The 13244-nt window shown below is 37.9% G+C and overlaps 1 protein-coding gene across 3 annotated transcripts in view; it reads right to left on the bottom strand.

The window, feature by feature from the left end:
- Window positions 1-434: 434 nt before the first annotated feature.
- The window catches only part of JAM2 (junctional adhesion molecule 2), a 35721-nt gene continuing 22911 nt past the window's right edge, over window positions 435-13244 (bottom strand). For 2 of the 3 annotated variants that reach the window (XM_080573199.1, XM_080573201.1), the window contains 8 exons: window positions 10618-10731; window positions 9220-9372; window positions 7151-7356; window positions 5613-5715; window positions 3670-3777; window positions 2890-2905; window positions 1943-1976; window positions 435-1174 (listed from right to left, as the gene is read on the bottom strand). In XM_080573199.1, the coding sequence (XP_080429325.1) occupies window positions 1142-1174; window positions 1943-1976; window positions 2890-2905; window positions 3670-3777; window positions 5613-5715; window positions 7151-7356; window positions 9220-9372; window positions 10618-10731 (767 nt within the window). In that variant the 3' untranslated portion in view covers window positions 435-1141. The remainder of the gene's footprint in view (window positions 1175-1942; window positions 1977-2889; window positions 2906-3669; window positions 3778-5612; window positions 5716-7150; window positions 7357-9219; window positions 9373-10617; window positions 10732-13244) is intronic. The other variant, XM_080573200.1, reaches the window with a different exon arrangement.

Below are 13244 nucleotides of genomic sequence, written 5' to 3'. Positions count from 1 at the left end.
TTTCAGAAGTGTGAAGTTCTTATGTGTATGGGGATCCTAGTTAGCTTTGCTTATCAACTCCTACAGTTACGGAGGCAGCAAGTAGCGCTTCTCACTGTTAACAACTGAACTCCTTTGGCAAATACTGGTTTAGTGCTGTTAAGATTATAATCCCAATGGTGATGCACCTGGAATAAACTACTTTTTTTCTCAGGAGTTTGTAGTATGTCAAGCTTCTGCAAGGAAAAAAAATAATCACAAGAGAACCCGAAATCTGTAGCGAAGTCCAAGGGAGGTGAAGGACCTGCAGAGCCAAAACGATAGGTACAAATGTGCTCATTTTACACTGCATCAATGAACATGAGTGATGAAGGATTACCCTTATAGAAGTGACTGAAACCTGTAAATGAGGTTGTGGTGTTTAAGCTTCAGTCACTGAACTACTGACACGCACATTTCAGGTTCTGAAGAACTATTTATTTGTAACGCTTCAGTAATTAGGGTCCAGATACTACAGCTTCAGTTGTGCTGGTATGATTCTTTTCATAATGGAAGTTACATATGCAGTCCACAGAAACAGACGCTTCCTCGAAGAAGAGATGCTGTAGGCATTTTATATTAGACAATAAAACAATGTTTGGGCTTCCATTACAAAGCAGCTTTCTTCTCCTAGAATAATGAGTTAAAGTTTGAGCAACTACTTACACGCTTCTAGATGGCTCTGGCAAACCCGGTACGTTGTCAGAGTACTTGTAAGAACAGAATCAGAACTGGGGGACAGTTTGAGACCTTGACAGGGCTAGAGATTTGAGTAGTAAAAGTACTGGTAACAAGGTCATCTGTCAAAATTATTTGGATAGACTATGCCAAGCTCCAAGCGTGAGTCCTTTATTGCTGCATGTGTGCCTCAACAAAATGAGAAGTCATCACACAAATTGACTTGTATATTCAACTTAGCTATATCTTTAAGTTAAGGGTTTGTTTTTTGTTTTTATTTTTTATTAAAAAAAACAATTAGGTTGACTAGATCTAAACAATAGCAATTCCTACTTTCCGTGTGTAGTACATGGAAGCAATATTTACAGAATAGAGGTCAAAAATCCCTTTGATATTTTTGTATAACAAGTAGTCATTTGATGTCCCTCACAGAGGCTGAAATCTTCTAGATAACAAAGGACTTGGTATGCTTGAAATCCTAAATGAAGGAAGGTAATAGATAAGTAATAGTTCAAATATTTTAACCACATTAACATTTAATGTGCATTTCAGAAGAAACTCAGGCATGCAGGCTGACAAGAAGCACACCTGAAACACTGTCAGTTATCAGTATATGCTCTTTCTATAAAGGAAAGCCTACAGAATGTACTGTTACACAGAACAGAAGTAATACCCTATTAAAAGGTAAAAGTATCATCATTCTTCAGCATGCTCTGTTTTGATTAAAGGATTGGGGTAGCTTTCAGAGACCTTTTAAGCCTACTAGTGTAGCCTTAAACTGTAGATAGTGAAATTTTCTAGTTGAAGCTTTAGTTGGAGCTTCATTCTTTTTGCACCAGTTTGGAAAGCTGGAACAATGTATATGCAATTAAATCCTTTGAGCTCTCTCATTGAGCAAACAGGAAAAAAAAAAAAACCAACCCACAATTTTAGCTTCCATATTTAATCAAGCCTTTTTAACCAATATTAGTCTTAAGCGGAACTAAGGCCCCAAATTTCTGTCACTGCTGCCTTGGTGCTTGTTTGACTTTCAGTTTCTTTGGTTAACTAATATGCACAAGCACATCAGAGTGGAACTCTTCCTCACACCAAATGGCATGGTTAATGGACAATAACTATTGTTATTTCCCTTTCCCCAGGTGTTAGTGGCATGTAGGGTTTTGAGTGCATGCAAAAACATCACAGATCTAAGGAATTTTGATGGAACCTGAAAATGTAAACACACTACTAAATGCAAAATACTTGCCTTTTCACTCATAGCTTGAGAGTTGGACTTCTTTCTGTTAATAGAACAGAAAAGGAAATTAGGTTAAACAGTGACTTTTTTGGTGTTTGTTTTAGCCCTTCGACAACTTTATTTATGAATGCATTTGTCCTGATTTCCAGTAATGCTTAATTTTTTTTCTTTTAGGAAAAAAAATAAATTACAAAATCTCTAACAAATCCACTGAATGCTTTTAGACAGCTGTCATTATTTCATGAACCACTGCCAAGCTACCTTCCCTAGACTGACCCTTCAAGGCTTCCAGTTATGCTTTGTCTAATTCATGACCAGTATAAATATCACAGTATTTTAAAATAGTATTTTTCCTTACTGTATTGCTTTTTACCTGCCGTTACCTAAAAGCAGTAAGATAAACTTTAAAATCAATAAATAAAAAATGTGGAGGCCACCCAACCTCCAAGAAAACATGATTTTAGTCTCATGTGGGAGCACTAAAATAGATTGAGGAATTCTGACCTGCTAATAAGAATTACCTAGTGGCAATTTAAGTGCATTAAATAAATTCATATCAAAGGAGTAGACCTTACAATGTCTACCAGTCATATTTTTACAAAACTGAAGTAACCTGTAGTTGTGGTTCAATTTGGCCCTGAGCACCTTTTATCAGATTTTGATGAGAAAAAACCTATGCCTCTAGCTGAGTTAAGGGTGTACACCATAACTACAAAAAAATACTTGTCTCTGCACATTTATCACAATAATAATAATTCATTTTCTGACCAGCACATTGGTTCTAATGAGGAAACGAGTTGGTGTGCCAAATCAGGTTTATTTCAGTGTTCAAAAAAGCCACTGTATGAGAATCAGAACAGAAAGACCCTAAGCATCACAGTTACTAAGTCATCAGAAATGTAGATTAAATTTATGGTGACTTGCATATAATTTGTATAAAAAAATAAGATACTTACTGGGAAGAACTTTCCTCTGCAGGGGGGGGGAAAACAAGAAAAATTAGCACAACAGTAGTTTCCTTAAACTTGTTCGAAATATTAACTCATAGCTTCAGTTGCTAAATGAAATTTCTCATTTTGATGTACTGAGTTTGAACAGAAAAAGATTAGGTTGCTTTCAAAGGTAAACGTTCTAAGTGAGCGTGGATTCTAACATCAGCTCTGTTACCCTGTTACTTTCAGGCAGTGGCCTTTCCCACTCTGGCATTTGGGATCCCTTTTTGCTGTGCTGAACTCTACAGGCACTAACACAAATGCTATGGAGAAGTTGCTTGATGTCAAGCTTCTGTGAATAATCCTCAAAAGCAAGTTTTCTCCATGTGCACTTTCACCGCAAACCAGAAGAGGGAGCCAGTAAATTACTTCATCAGAACTCAACTGCTCAAAAAACTGCTTTTGAACTCCAAGTAAGCTTGTACAGCTTGTTTTCATGGTGCCTTTCTTTTCCATGCCCTCTCGAAACTAGAGCAAAGAGGCTCTGGAAACCAGGGTTCTGTTCGTTGCTTTTCCTAGACTGCTGTCTGGTGGCCTTGTGCAACTGTACAAACATCTTCATTCTTACAGTATCTTTTATGGTAGAAGTAGGCAGAACAAAACTGCACAGTAAAGTTGCTGTTGTGCTAAAGAGTACTTTAGCTTAGGACCATGGAGCTACAGTCTTCATGAAAAGGAGGATGTTACAATCAGCAGAATTACAGCCCTATATTTTGAAACAAAGAGTGATTTTACTGTACTTACTTGTAAAATAACCCTTTTTTTGGGCATAAAATACTCCAAGGCCACATAATGCCATTACCAGTGCCACGAATACTACAGCAGCGATGATACCACTTACATTAAGGTCATCTGTAATTATAAAAGAGAAATCCAATGCTATAAATTTTAAAAAGTTCCATTAGCTGTTGTTTTTTGTTTGTTTGTTTGTTTTCCTAATTAATGCAGGTTCCTTTTATATTTATGGGTGGATTTGGCCCAAGGTTTATAAATTAATTACCAACATGCAGATGTGGATAAACTGTCTAAAAGTATTGCTGTATCACAGCCACAGTAAGAGGAGTGCTTCATACACTTCAAATCATTACTCTGACACAGAAGTAAGGGAACAATAACAGAGGTTAAGGGATACCAATTTCTTTTTATATCTACCCACAGTAAGTATTCAAGTTGTATGTCTCAAAGACTTCAAGATATTTTGTCTTAGTCTATTTAAACAAGTATTTTCATACACAGTTTGCCTAAAATAACTGAAACAGCTGGTGAGTGTTGCATCAGTCCTGAAGAACTCTTCAGGTGAATTATTTAAAATTTAATGTTTTTTAAAACTGTTTTTAAACAGCAAGGCTTTTAAATTAAACACACTGAAGGCCAAAAAAAAAATATTAGCACATATACCTTAAGTTAAATTTTACACTGGGCTACTGAAAAGTGCAGCCATTTCTATTTTGAAGATGACAGTCTATGCTCATTTCCCAATATAATCCCTAAATGCTTCAGACAATCATCCATTTTAGCAAAAAGAAAAACACCAACAAGCAGAAAAAAATTGTTTGTTGTTATTTGATCTGTTTTTGTTATATGATGAATTACTTATTTGGTTCCTGACTTTAAGCATACGTTAATACATAGTTGGGAATTTTTCCACCAAACCTATCAATTTTTGTGCGCTGGTTGACAGCAGTTCAGGACTTGGGCGAATATTTCCACAATAGAGCAATTCTCTCTTGGTAGCTTGTAGAATACTTGCTTATAATCAACCAGGAATTCATTAAAAACTTTAATACAGTGATTTTCAACTAAGTTATAAGAAAGCACCAGACAACTTCTTTATGGAGTACTAACAGGAAATAGTAAAGCTTTTGTGCGGTATTTGTTAGGACCTTTTAGAAACTTTAAACATCTCTTTATCTTTTTTTTTTCATAGCAAATTTGTAACAGCTAATTTTATATTTTGCAAAAACATTCACACATTTTGGATTATTATAGATTCTAGCCTTCCAACCTTTGCTAAGTAACTGTATTAATTAACCAGTATTACAATTCACCTACACTGCTCAAGTAGAAAAGAAAAAGGCAGCAGGACTGTTTTTTTTTTTAAGTCAGTGTACATTCCATGTTCCTCTGGCAGGTATGAATGAGTTTTTTTTCAGCTAAAGCTCTGATCTGTTACACGACAATCTCACATAAATGCATCTCAAAAGGGAGGCTATTCATTTAAAACAAACACCATGTAACAACAAAAGCCCCACAAAACACACACAAAAAAACATCCCAGAAACAAACAAACAAAAAGACAGTGAGTGGACTGGTACATTAATTATGCTGTACAACATCCACAAAACCATTCTGAAGCATTAAGGACCTCGTATGAATACTGCTGCTCTGTGACATTCAGTGTTTCGCAACCTTAATGCTGGATACTGCAGTAATTGTAAAGTACTCAGCTAGGTGCTTTTTTTTGTGAAACTCAGTGAGACATATTGCTGCTAAAAAGGAATGCTTTAGGTAGCCACCATAACTATGTATAAGGTGCTCTTAATATATGAATATTATTCCTCCCCTAAAATGCCATTATCAAACAGTAGTCTGTAATTCAGTCTTGTCTTAGCTTCTCAGCTGCATCATGCAATGAAATCAATCCAATTGCAAGACTGCTTTCTGCCCCTCTTTGCTCTGACACATACCGACTTGCATTCTCCTCACTGAGCATTTCTGAGGTAATCCAATCCCATTGGAGGCTTCGCAGAAATACTCTCCAGTGTCATTCTTTGTAACGGTGTTAAATAGCTGTTAAGACAGAGTCCAAAACCATTATGAGAATAGGGAAAAACACAAAAAACTGAATTTCCTACAGCACAGAAAATTTGACATATCAACAGTTAATATTTTTCCAAAAATACGAAAGAAAGTGAGAATTTCAGTCTCACGTTCCTTTTGATTCTGCTCTCTAGTCACATCCCCTAATACTTAACTTCAGATACTGGTCCAAGTGTGCATTTTAAATGGATATTTTAACTAGATAGAGCATATCTAAAAGGAGTTTCTTTTTCAGTGATCAGCACTTTCCAGTAAAGTGTATTTTCTTAGACATGCTCCCATTTCAGAATCCCTGAAATCAAAACACTGTGTTCGTTTTACAAAATAAATAAATACCTAATAAATACTTAACATGGTAAGTATTAATAAATATTAATAAATACTTAACATAGTACAAAATATATTTTCCAAGTTTTTTCCCCCAGAAATGCCAGTTTCTATGTGATTCCAATGGAGAAATGCTGAACTGCTTTACTTATGAAATACTATTGATGTAAAAATTCAAGTGAGAAAGTAAAAAATGGATGCTGACCTCATGTCAGTTCCTGTGCTTCTCTGTATTTATTTTTATAATTAGGCCTGTTACATCTTCTCCCTTTAATATATCCCATACATTAAAACTAAGATTTTTCAGAAGCTATTAGTAATTTTGAGTAGCCCACTGAATTTCCACAGTGTACTGAAAGATCCACAGCACCTCTGAATGATTAGGCACACTGTAGTTTCTGAATTTGATCATGCACAAGAGCAGGATGTCCATAAAATGACCCTTCCAAAAAAAACCATCAGCTTACATTGCACAGTAAGTGGTATATAATTTTTATTTTTAGAAGGATCAGCTATAATGCAGCGCAGGGGCAGAATGGAATGAGAAAAAGATGGCTAGTTCTCGGGGGGAACATAACAGAAAACACAGCTTACTTAAAGCCACTACTCATTCCCCTTGACAACAGAAGTACAAGACTGGAACCTTTAAATGCCACTGGATTGCTGAGATTCTAGACTGCCCTTGGTGCTGCTGCACTTCCCACTGAAGTGCATGAAGTTGCTATTTTAGATTTTAAGGTGCTATCAGATACCACTCTGTTGACATACTAAGAGATGATTCTCACCTCACCCTGGCTGACTAACTGACAAGGTGAAATTTGTCATTTATTTGCTAGATTCTGCTCATTTATCATTACTACAACCTTATAATTCACCTAGCTTGCCTATTACACTCAATCTCTATGGCTTGTCATTGGTCTAAGGCAGAAACTGTACCTTATACACATTAGCACATTTCAGCATGAGATTGATCTCTGACAGAGACCTCGTGCCTTGGATTAAGCCAAGGAGCATCACTGTACAAAACAGTAAATTTGGTCTTCATAGCTGGTTATTACAGAGTTGTTATGACACTTACCAGAGTGCCGGACTTTTTATTCATGGTGTAAGTTATGTTTGCTGCTCTAGCACTGCCTGTTCCTGTCTTACCCAGTAAGGCAACCCCGTTCTTGTACCACTGGTACTCAGACGGAGGGGACCCCTCAGTTTCCTTACAGCTCAGTTCCACCACTGTTCCCGTCATTGCAGAGCTGGGTACCTCACATACTGGAGTAGTTGGAGCAACTGGAAAATTAAATTGTACTTGTTACGCAGTCTTATCACTACTGCCTATCTCACAACAGTTTGAGAGTCACAGAGGAGGTGAACTTGTGCACGTGCTTAACAACTACCACAGCAATGAATAGAGAGGCTCTGGAGACAGGGTGGAAGGCAGAGTCCTGCTACTGAAGAGCACTGTAAAATTCGTGAGTTGCTAAAAGCAGTGGAAGGCAGAGGTTTGCTCCCAGCCTCCCCCACCACGTGCTGTGTCATCCTGTCTCCAATCTATGCATATTCATCCAAACCCTCGGTAGCTTGTTCCACTCCTCTGCGGAGGCCTCTGTGGGACCTCTTGCTCCCAGACAGAGGAGGGATGTCTCAGCGAATCTGGAGTCCAGCAATTTTTTTTTTCCTCACTAATATTTAAAAACAGAAGTGGAGAGGAGTAAAATGATTTTTGTATTAAAAAAAGTCTACCGTGTTTTGAAAAGCACTTGTCAGAAAGAATTAACAAGACTGGCCATCATCACAGCCACAGTGTGAATCTTAAATAGAAGATGAAAAGCAATTGTCTACCAATTTCATTTTAAATTAAATAAAAAAAAGCATACTCCTCCCCCTGCTCCCGATCAAGTACCTGTTTAGCATTTTTCTTTCATAGTTCTCTGAGCAGTGAAAATCAGTGTGGAAAGTGTTCAAATGCTTTCCTTAGGTTTTGCTGGAGTATTCAGAGAAATTTCTGTCAGGTTCTGCATCACAGATGCAGGACAGCTCTGTCATTAATATGAAGGTCTTTTTTTCCAATTTTTATTACGTCAACAGAAAAGGAACTTGATTTTATTTTGGTACCTTGACTACCCAGAAGAAAACTAATGGTGACGAGGAATGCATGTTACATGCATGTTAAATGCATGTTAAAAGCAAAAATTCTAAAAACAAAACAAGACACACCTAACTCCCATAAACTTTCAAAAGGTTTTGTGCACAAGACACACTAACACCCACCACTCTCTTCAGGCTCCAAGATCTCAACTTTAAGTTAAGAAGCTACGTTTTAAAAAGGCAATCTGTTGAGAAAGTGGAAGAAGGAAGGAAAAAGTGTGGTTACCTCATTATCGGAGTTAAGCAAAACTTCATGAATTTATTATATTTTATGAAGAAATTTGAGACAGTTTTTAAAGATCAATTATTTTTCTAATAAGAAATACAGAAACTTCCAAAACAAATACTTTCTTTCCTCCCTATGAGGAAAAAAAAAGAAAACTACCCACCAATCATTAATTGACTGGGAAAAAATCGGAGGGACAATGGAAGAACAATGTGCTCAGTATTCAGTTTTCCCTCCTTTCCTCAAATGGGGAAAAAACAAGAAAAAAAAACCACAATAATAATAAAAAATAATAACTTCTGTCCTGTAAATAAAGTCCACAGATTGCTAGCTGGCATCATGCAGACACTGCAGTAGTTTCTCCTTCCAAAACCAGGAGGAGATTGTAGCATTGGAACGAACTGCTGCTTTGGAATATTTGATAAGTGTTGACAGATGCTGACTTTCCGGTGCCAAACATCATGATCAGCTTATCTAGATTCTCAGCCACTGAGCGACTTCAGTTTTTGTAGAAACAGACATTTCACCATCACATGAATCAGCATACTTGCTAACTTCTGACAACAAAAATACACATTTATATCAATAAAGAAACTAGTTACATTCTTTGAACTACGTTACAGAATATGAATCCATGCATGAATGTATGTTTATAACCCAACCCAAGGAAGACTCAAAAATCCTACAGGCACACACTCTATGGACAACCCTGCACGCAGCACCTCTTGCCATCATTCAATTTCTTTACGGAAGCCCAAATAAAAAAAGTTTCTTTCTACCCAATACTGTGAGAGTAATGGTAGCCTCTCCTAGGTGTTGCCCCTCTTCACTCTTTGCGCTGATTTCACAGCGGTAGGTCCCAGAATCCTTTCTAGTCACATTTCTAATACGGATTCCTGTATTCAGCATCTCTGCTCGGTCTTTAAGATCACCTTTAAGAGAGAACAAACAGTGGTTTCTGGTCATCGCTTATAGAAATCATCTATGTCTCACTGGCTTGCTCTGAAATCACATACAGTTTATGCACTATTGCTCATTTATTCAGTGTTGGTCATCTATCACCAAGGAGCAGCACGTAATCCCCCTCCCATGACATTAAGAACCTTCCATAAACTTGTCCACTTAGTCCAAAAAAAAAACCAACAACCTCAGTTCAAAAACCTATGTAATTTTTTTGTTGGAAGATGGAATACTTTTTTTGGTAAACTGTGAACATTTCAAGAAATCATGTATGGATGTAGTCATGTGACAAAAAAAAAAGATAATTTTCCACTTGGAGGGATGGCAATCACTAACTTATTTCTTACAGAAATGATTCTTACCACAGCAAAGTATGTGACATTTTAACTTGTCAAGAAAAAAAAATTGAAGGAATTAGCAAAAGATATTGCCATCAGACTTCCTACAATGAGATTTTCATTTTACATCTTGTTATGAAATTAAACTTACTTGCACAAACAGAATCACGAGTTCCAGCATCTTTTAAAATGACATATATGCAGAAAAAAACAAGTTCATCAACAAGATCAACACATCTTGCGAGCTCTACAAACTAACAAAATTGCTGTGGCTTTGTTTTACTTCTCAAGTAATATAAATATGTCTTTATTTACTTCTCTTTATTTGTCGTGTACCAGAGACCCGTATTTTCTTCAACACATAAAGCTGTGGTATGTCTTTTAAAGAACATATAAGCAGAAATTCTACTTCCAAAAAGTAGATACAAATAATTTAAAAGGTATTGCTGAGTTTATATTTTAATGTATATAAAAAATGTTGCATTATTCATATCTAAGCCCCCAGATCTACAGGAGGTTTCAGAAACCTCTTTGTAAGATAGGAGTGCAGAGCTTTCAACAGTTTTAAAGGAGTTTATGTTTGAATGTAATTTCATTTTTGAAAAAAATTCAATAAACATGCAGAATCATTTTTCTTAGTCTCCAGTTTTATTTAACTTCATTCAAAATGTAACTAACCACTGAAGATTTTATTAAGAAAAGCTTTGTTTTCCCCTGAGGAAATATTCTTTTCCTCAGAAGGACTGATGTTCAGTTCAGTACAAGAGTCATGAGCATCCTCTTTCAGTCATTTTCCTATTATTATTTCCCAAGAAACAGTTGATATATATGCTAGAGAAGGGCATGTTAAATGATCAGTCTAAGCTTGTATTGTCCTACCTGTAAATTCACCATTGTAGTACACAAATGAAACTCCTTGAGACTGGATTTTCTTCCATTCTATTCTTAGACTCATCCCTTTTGAAAATTTGTGCTTGCAACTCAGAATAGCCTCTAAGGAGGAAACAAACAAACGAACAAACAACAACAAAGGAACAAAAAGCAAAAGAGAAAGTTAGAGCTTTCAGCATCATATTGGTACACAATCAGGTTCCATGAAATTAACATTCCCTCTTCATATATCTTGAGCAGTCAGCAAGGCCCAGATCTACTCCTCACAGCGATGTCATCAGACCTTCTCCAGGGAAACAGAAACTACTAATTTCCCCATTAATTAGGTGGCCTTTGGATCAAAATTCATATGTTGGATGAGCAGAGATTCTGTACTACTACCCTCATTTTATGTTTCAATATTTTTGTCAGTGAGCAAACCATTAAAAAAAGGACACTGACCCAGTTATCATCTATATTGCGAATTACCATTCCGAGTTCATTATCAGTATATGTAAATATACTAATAAATGTATATGTAAATATACTAGTAAATATGTAACAACACATATGAAAAACATACCAGTAAGATGGTTAAATGTTCTAAGTAACTTGTGTATTTAGTTACAATTTCATGTTGGTTATTTTAAGGGTACGTGGAAGGTGAGAGTCTGTTTCATTAAGGTTATCCAGTCAAGGACTTTTTCAATGCAAAGGTGATAATAATAAGGGGGCAGCAACAAACAAAAACACAGACACAGATATGACAGACAGAACACAATGACAAAGACCATCTGTCTCCAAGTAAACTGATGGGCCTGTGGTGCCAGCGAGTGCAGTCTCTGTGTCAGCAGTAGGAAACCCATGGATCTGAGGGGTGTGTGTTGGCGAGTCCTGAAGCACATATGCTTGGAGTGCTAGGCTGGAAGGGATGGAGGGGAGGGGACTGAGTGAACTTGGGGCCAGCAACTGGGGTCACACTGGGGGTGTAGGCACCCCCAAGCCTATAGCACTGGCTGCTGGAAGTGGAGGTGTGTGGTGTATGTGCCATGTCTGTATCTTTCCCCAAACCTGGTGTGCCTGGGGGTACGTAGCTCACTAGCAAACCTCAGGCTGGGTGAACTGGCACAGGGTCCAGGCAGGGGTAGCAGGGCTATCCACGCCAGGACTCAGGAGATCCAAGAACGTGCATGTGCTTCTGAACCCAGAGAGTGTTGTATGAGCACTTCCACCAGTGAACTCCAAACTCCAAAGTGGAGGAATGATGCTTGGTCTTCTACACTTAATGTTTTACATGAGCCCGGGTAGTACTACATGTGGGTGCTGCTGAAAGCAGTGCTTTGTATGTGGCAGTCTGCACATGCATCTCTGGTATACACACTGAGCCTTGCTACTGACTGAACCTGCGAAAGGAAAAGCAGCAAATGCATTTGTCAGTTTGGGACAAAGACCCCCAGGACTCCAGGCACGCTGGGCTGGGCTCCAGCAGCCAGGCAGTAAGACACCATTGTACACAGAGGCTGAGATTTCAAGAGTTACTGATTTACTATAGTTGCCATAGCTGGGTAGAAACCAGGCCAAACAGGTCAATTGTTCTTTCTCCCTCGCAGCAGGACATAAGCACATGCCATCTCTAATATGGAGCTTACATCATAATAACTGTGGCCTACGGTCAATGCTAGAGTTACGGGGGAACTGAAGAGAGAGAGAGAAGACGTGAGCTGTGTAGGCGAATTATCAGGACAAACTCAGCATTTCAGTAGTTCCACTGTCAGTGGAACAGCATGCTGGAAAATATATATATATATATATTCTTTCCTCCAGCAAATACTTTAAGTTAAAGTATTATTAAGAATTGTCTGGAATCTTTCCTCTGATACTGCTTCCAGCCACACATCTGACTGGCTCTGAATCTATTAATAAAGTGAAATTTAGCATCTCCCAGGAGTTCTTGAAAAAGAAACAAATACACCATTGATCTCAACTGCTCATCGTCCAATACAGGTCAGAGCATCACGGATCAAAGGCCTTCAAAGTTTTGGCAGTGCCTCTCTAGTTTTCAGGAAGCAAACATCCACTGATCAAACACACAGTCCATCTGCATTAACTGTCACCCTCGTTTCCAACCTCAGCAAAAAGGGCTGCAGTGTGATTAAGAGGTACCAGCAGATCTAGCCCTTCACCCCTTTGTCTCATTTCCTAGGTCTGTTCTGTGGAGAAACAAAATGTTTCAAAGGGGCCAGGCTGGTGGCCTTGAGAATCTCTCATGGGGAAAAATTGTCCAGACTTGAAAGAAAAATTGGGGCAGGAGTGCATTCTTTGCCAGAAACATGTTACACACGCGCTGGCTGCTACGAAAAACATGCTGTGCACTCAGGAAGCCTGAGGTTCCTGACTTCAGGTTGTGTGGATGGGTGGAGGCTTCCTGAATCTTAAGATTTGCTAAAGTTTCCTTTCCATTTTGTTTTTGTATCCTTCTAACAAAGAAAAGCCATCACTCAAGCTCAGCTTGCTTTTGCTACTGACCTTGTGACAGCTGGCTGGTCCCATGAGCTAGTCTGTATTAGCTGACACAGAGACAACTCAGCTGAAGTGTTCTCAGCTTAGCAAGTCACCTCTGTCCTGAAGGAGCTGCC

This window comes from Anser brachyrhynchus, assembly GCF_964034855.1.
Source record: "Anser brachyrhynchus genome assembly, chromosome: 1".
In the NCBI taxonomy this organism is placed as follows: Eukaryota; Metazoa; Chordata; class Aves; order Anseriformes; family Anatidae; genus Anser; species Anser brachyrhynchus.
Note: the sequence above shows the minus strand (reverse complement) of the source record. Positions and strands in the feature narration are given on the sequence as shown.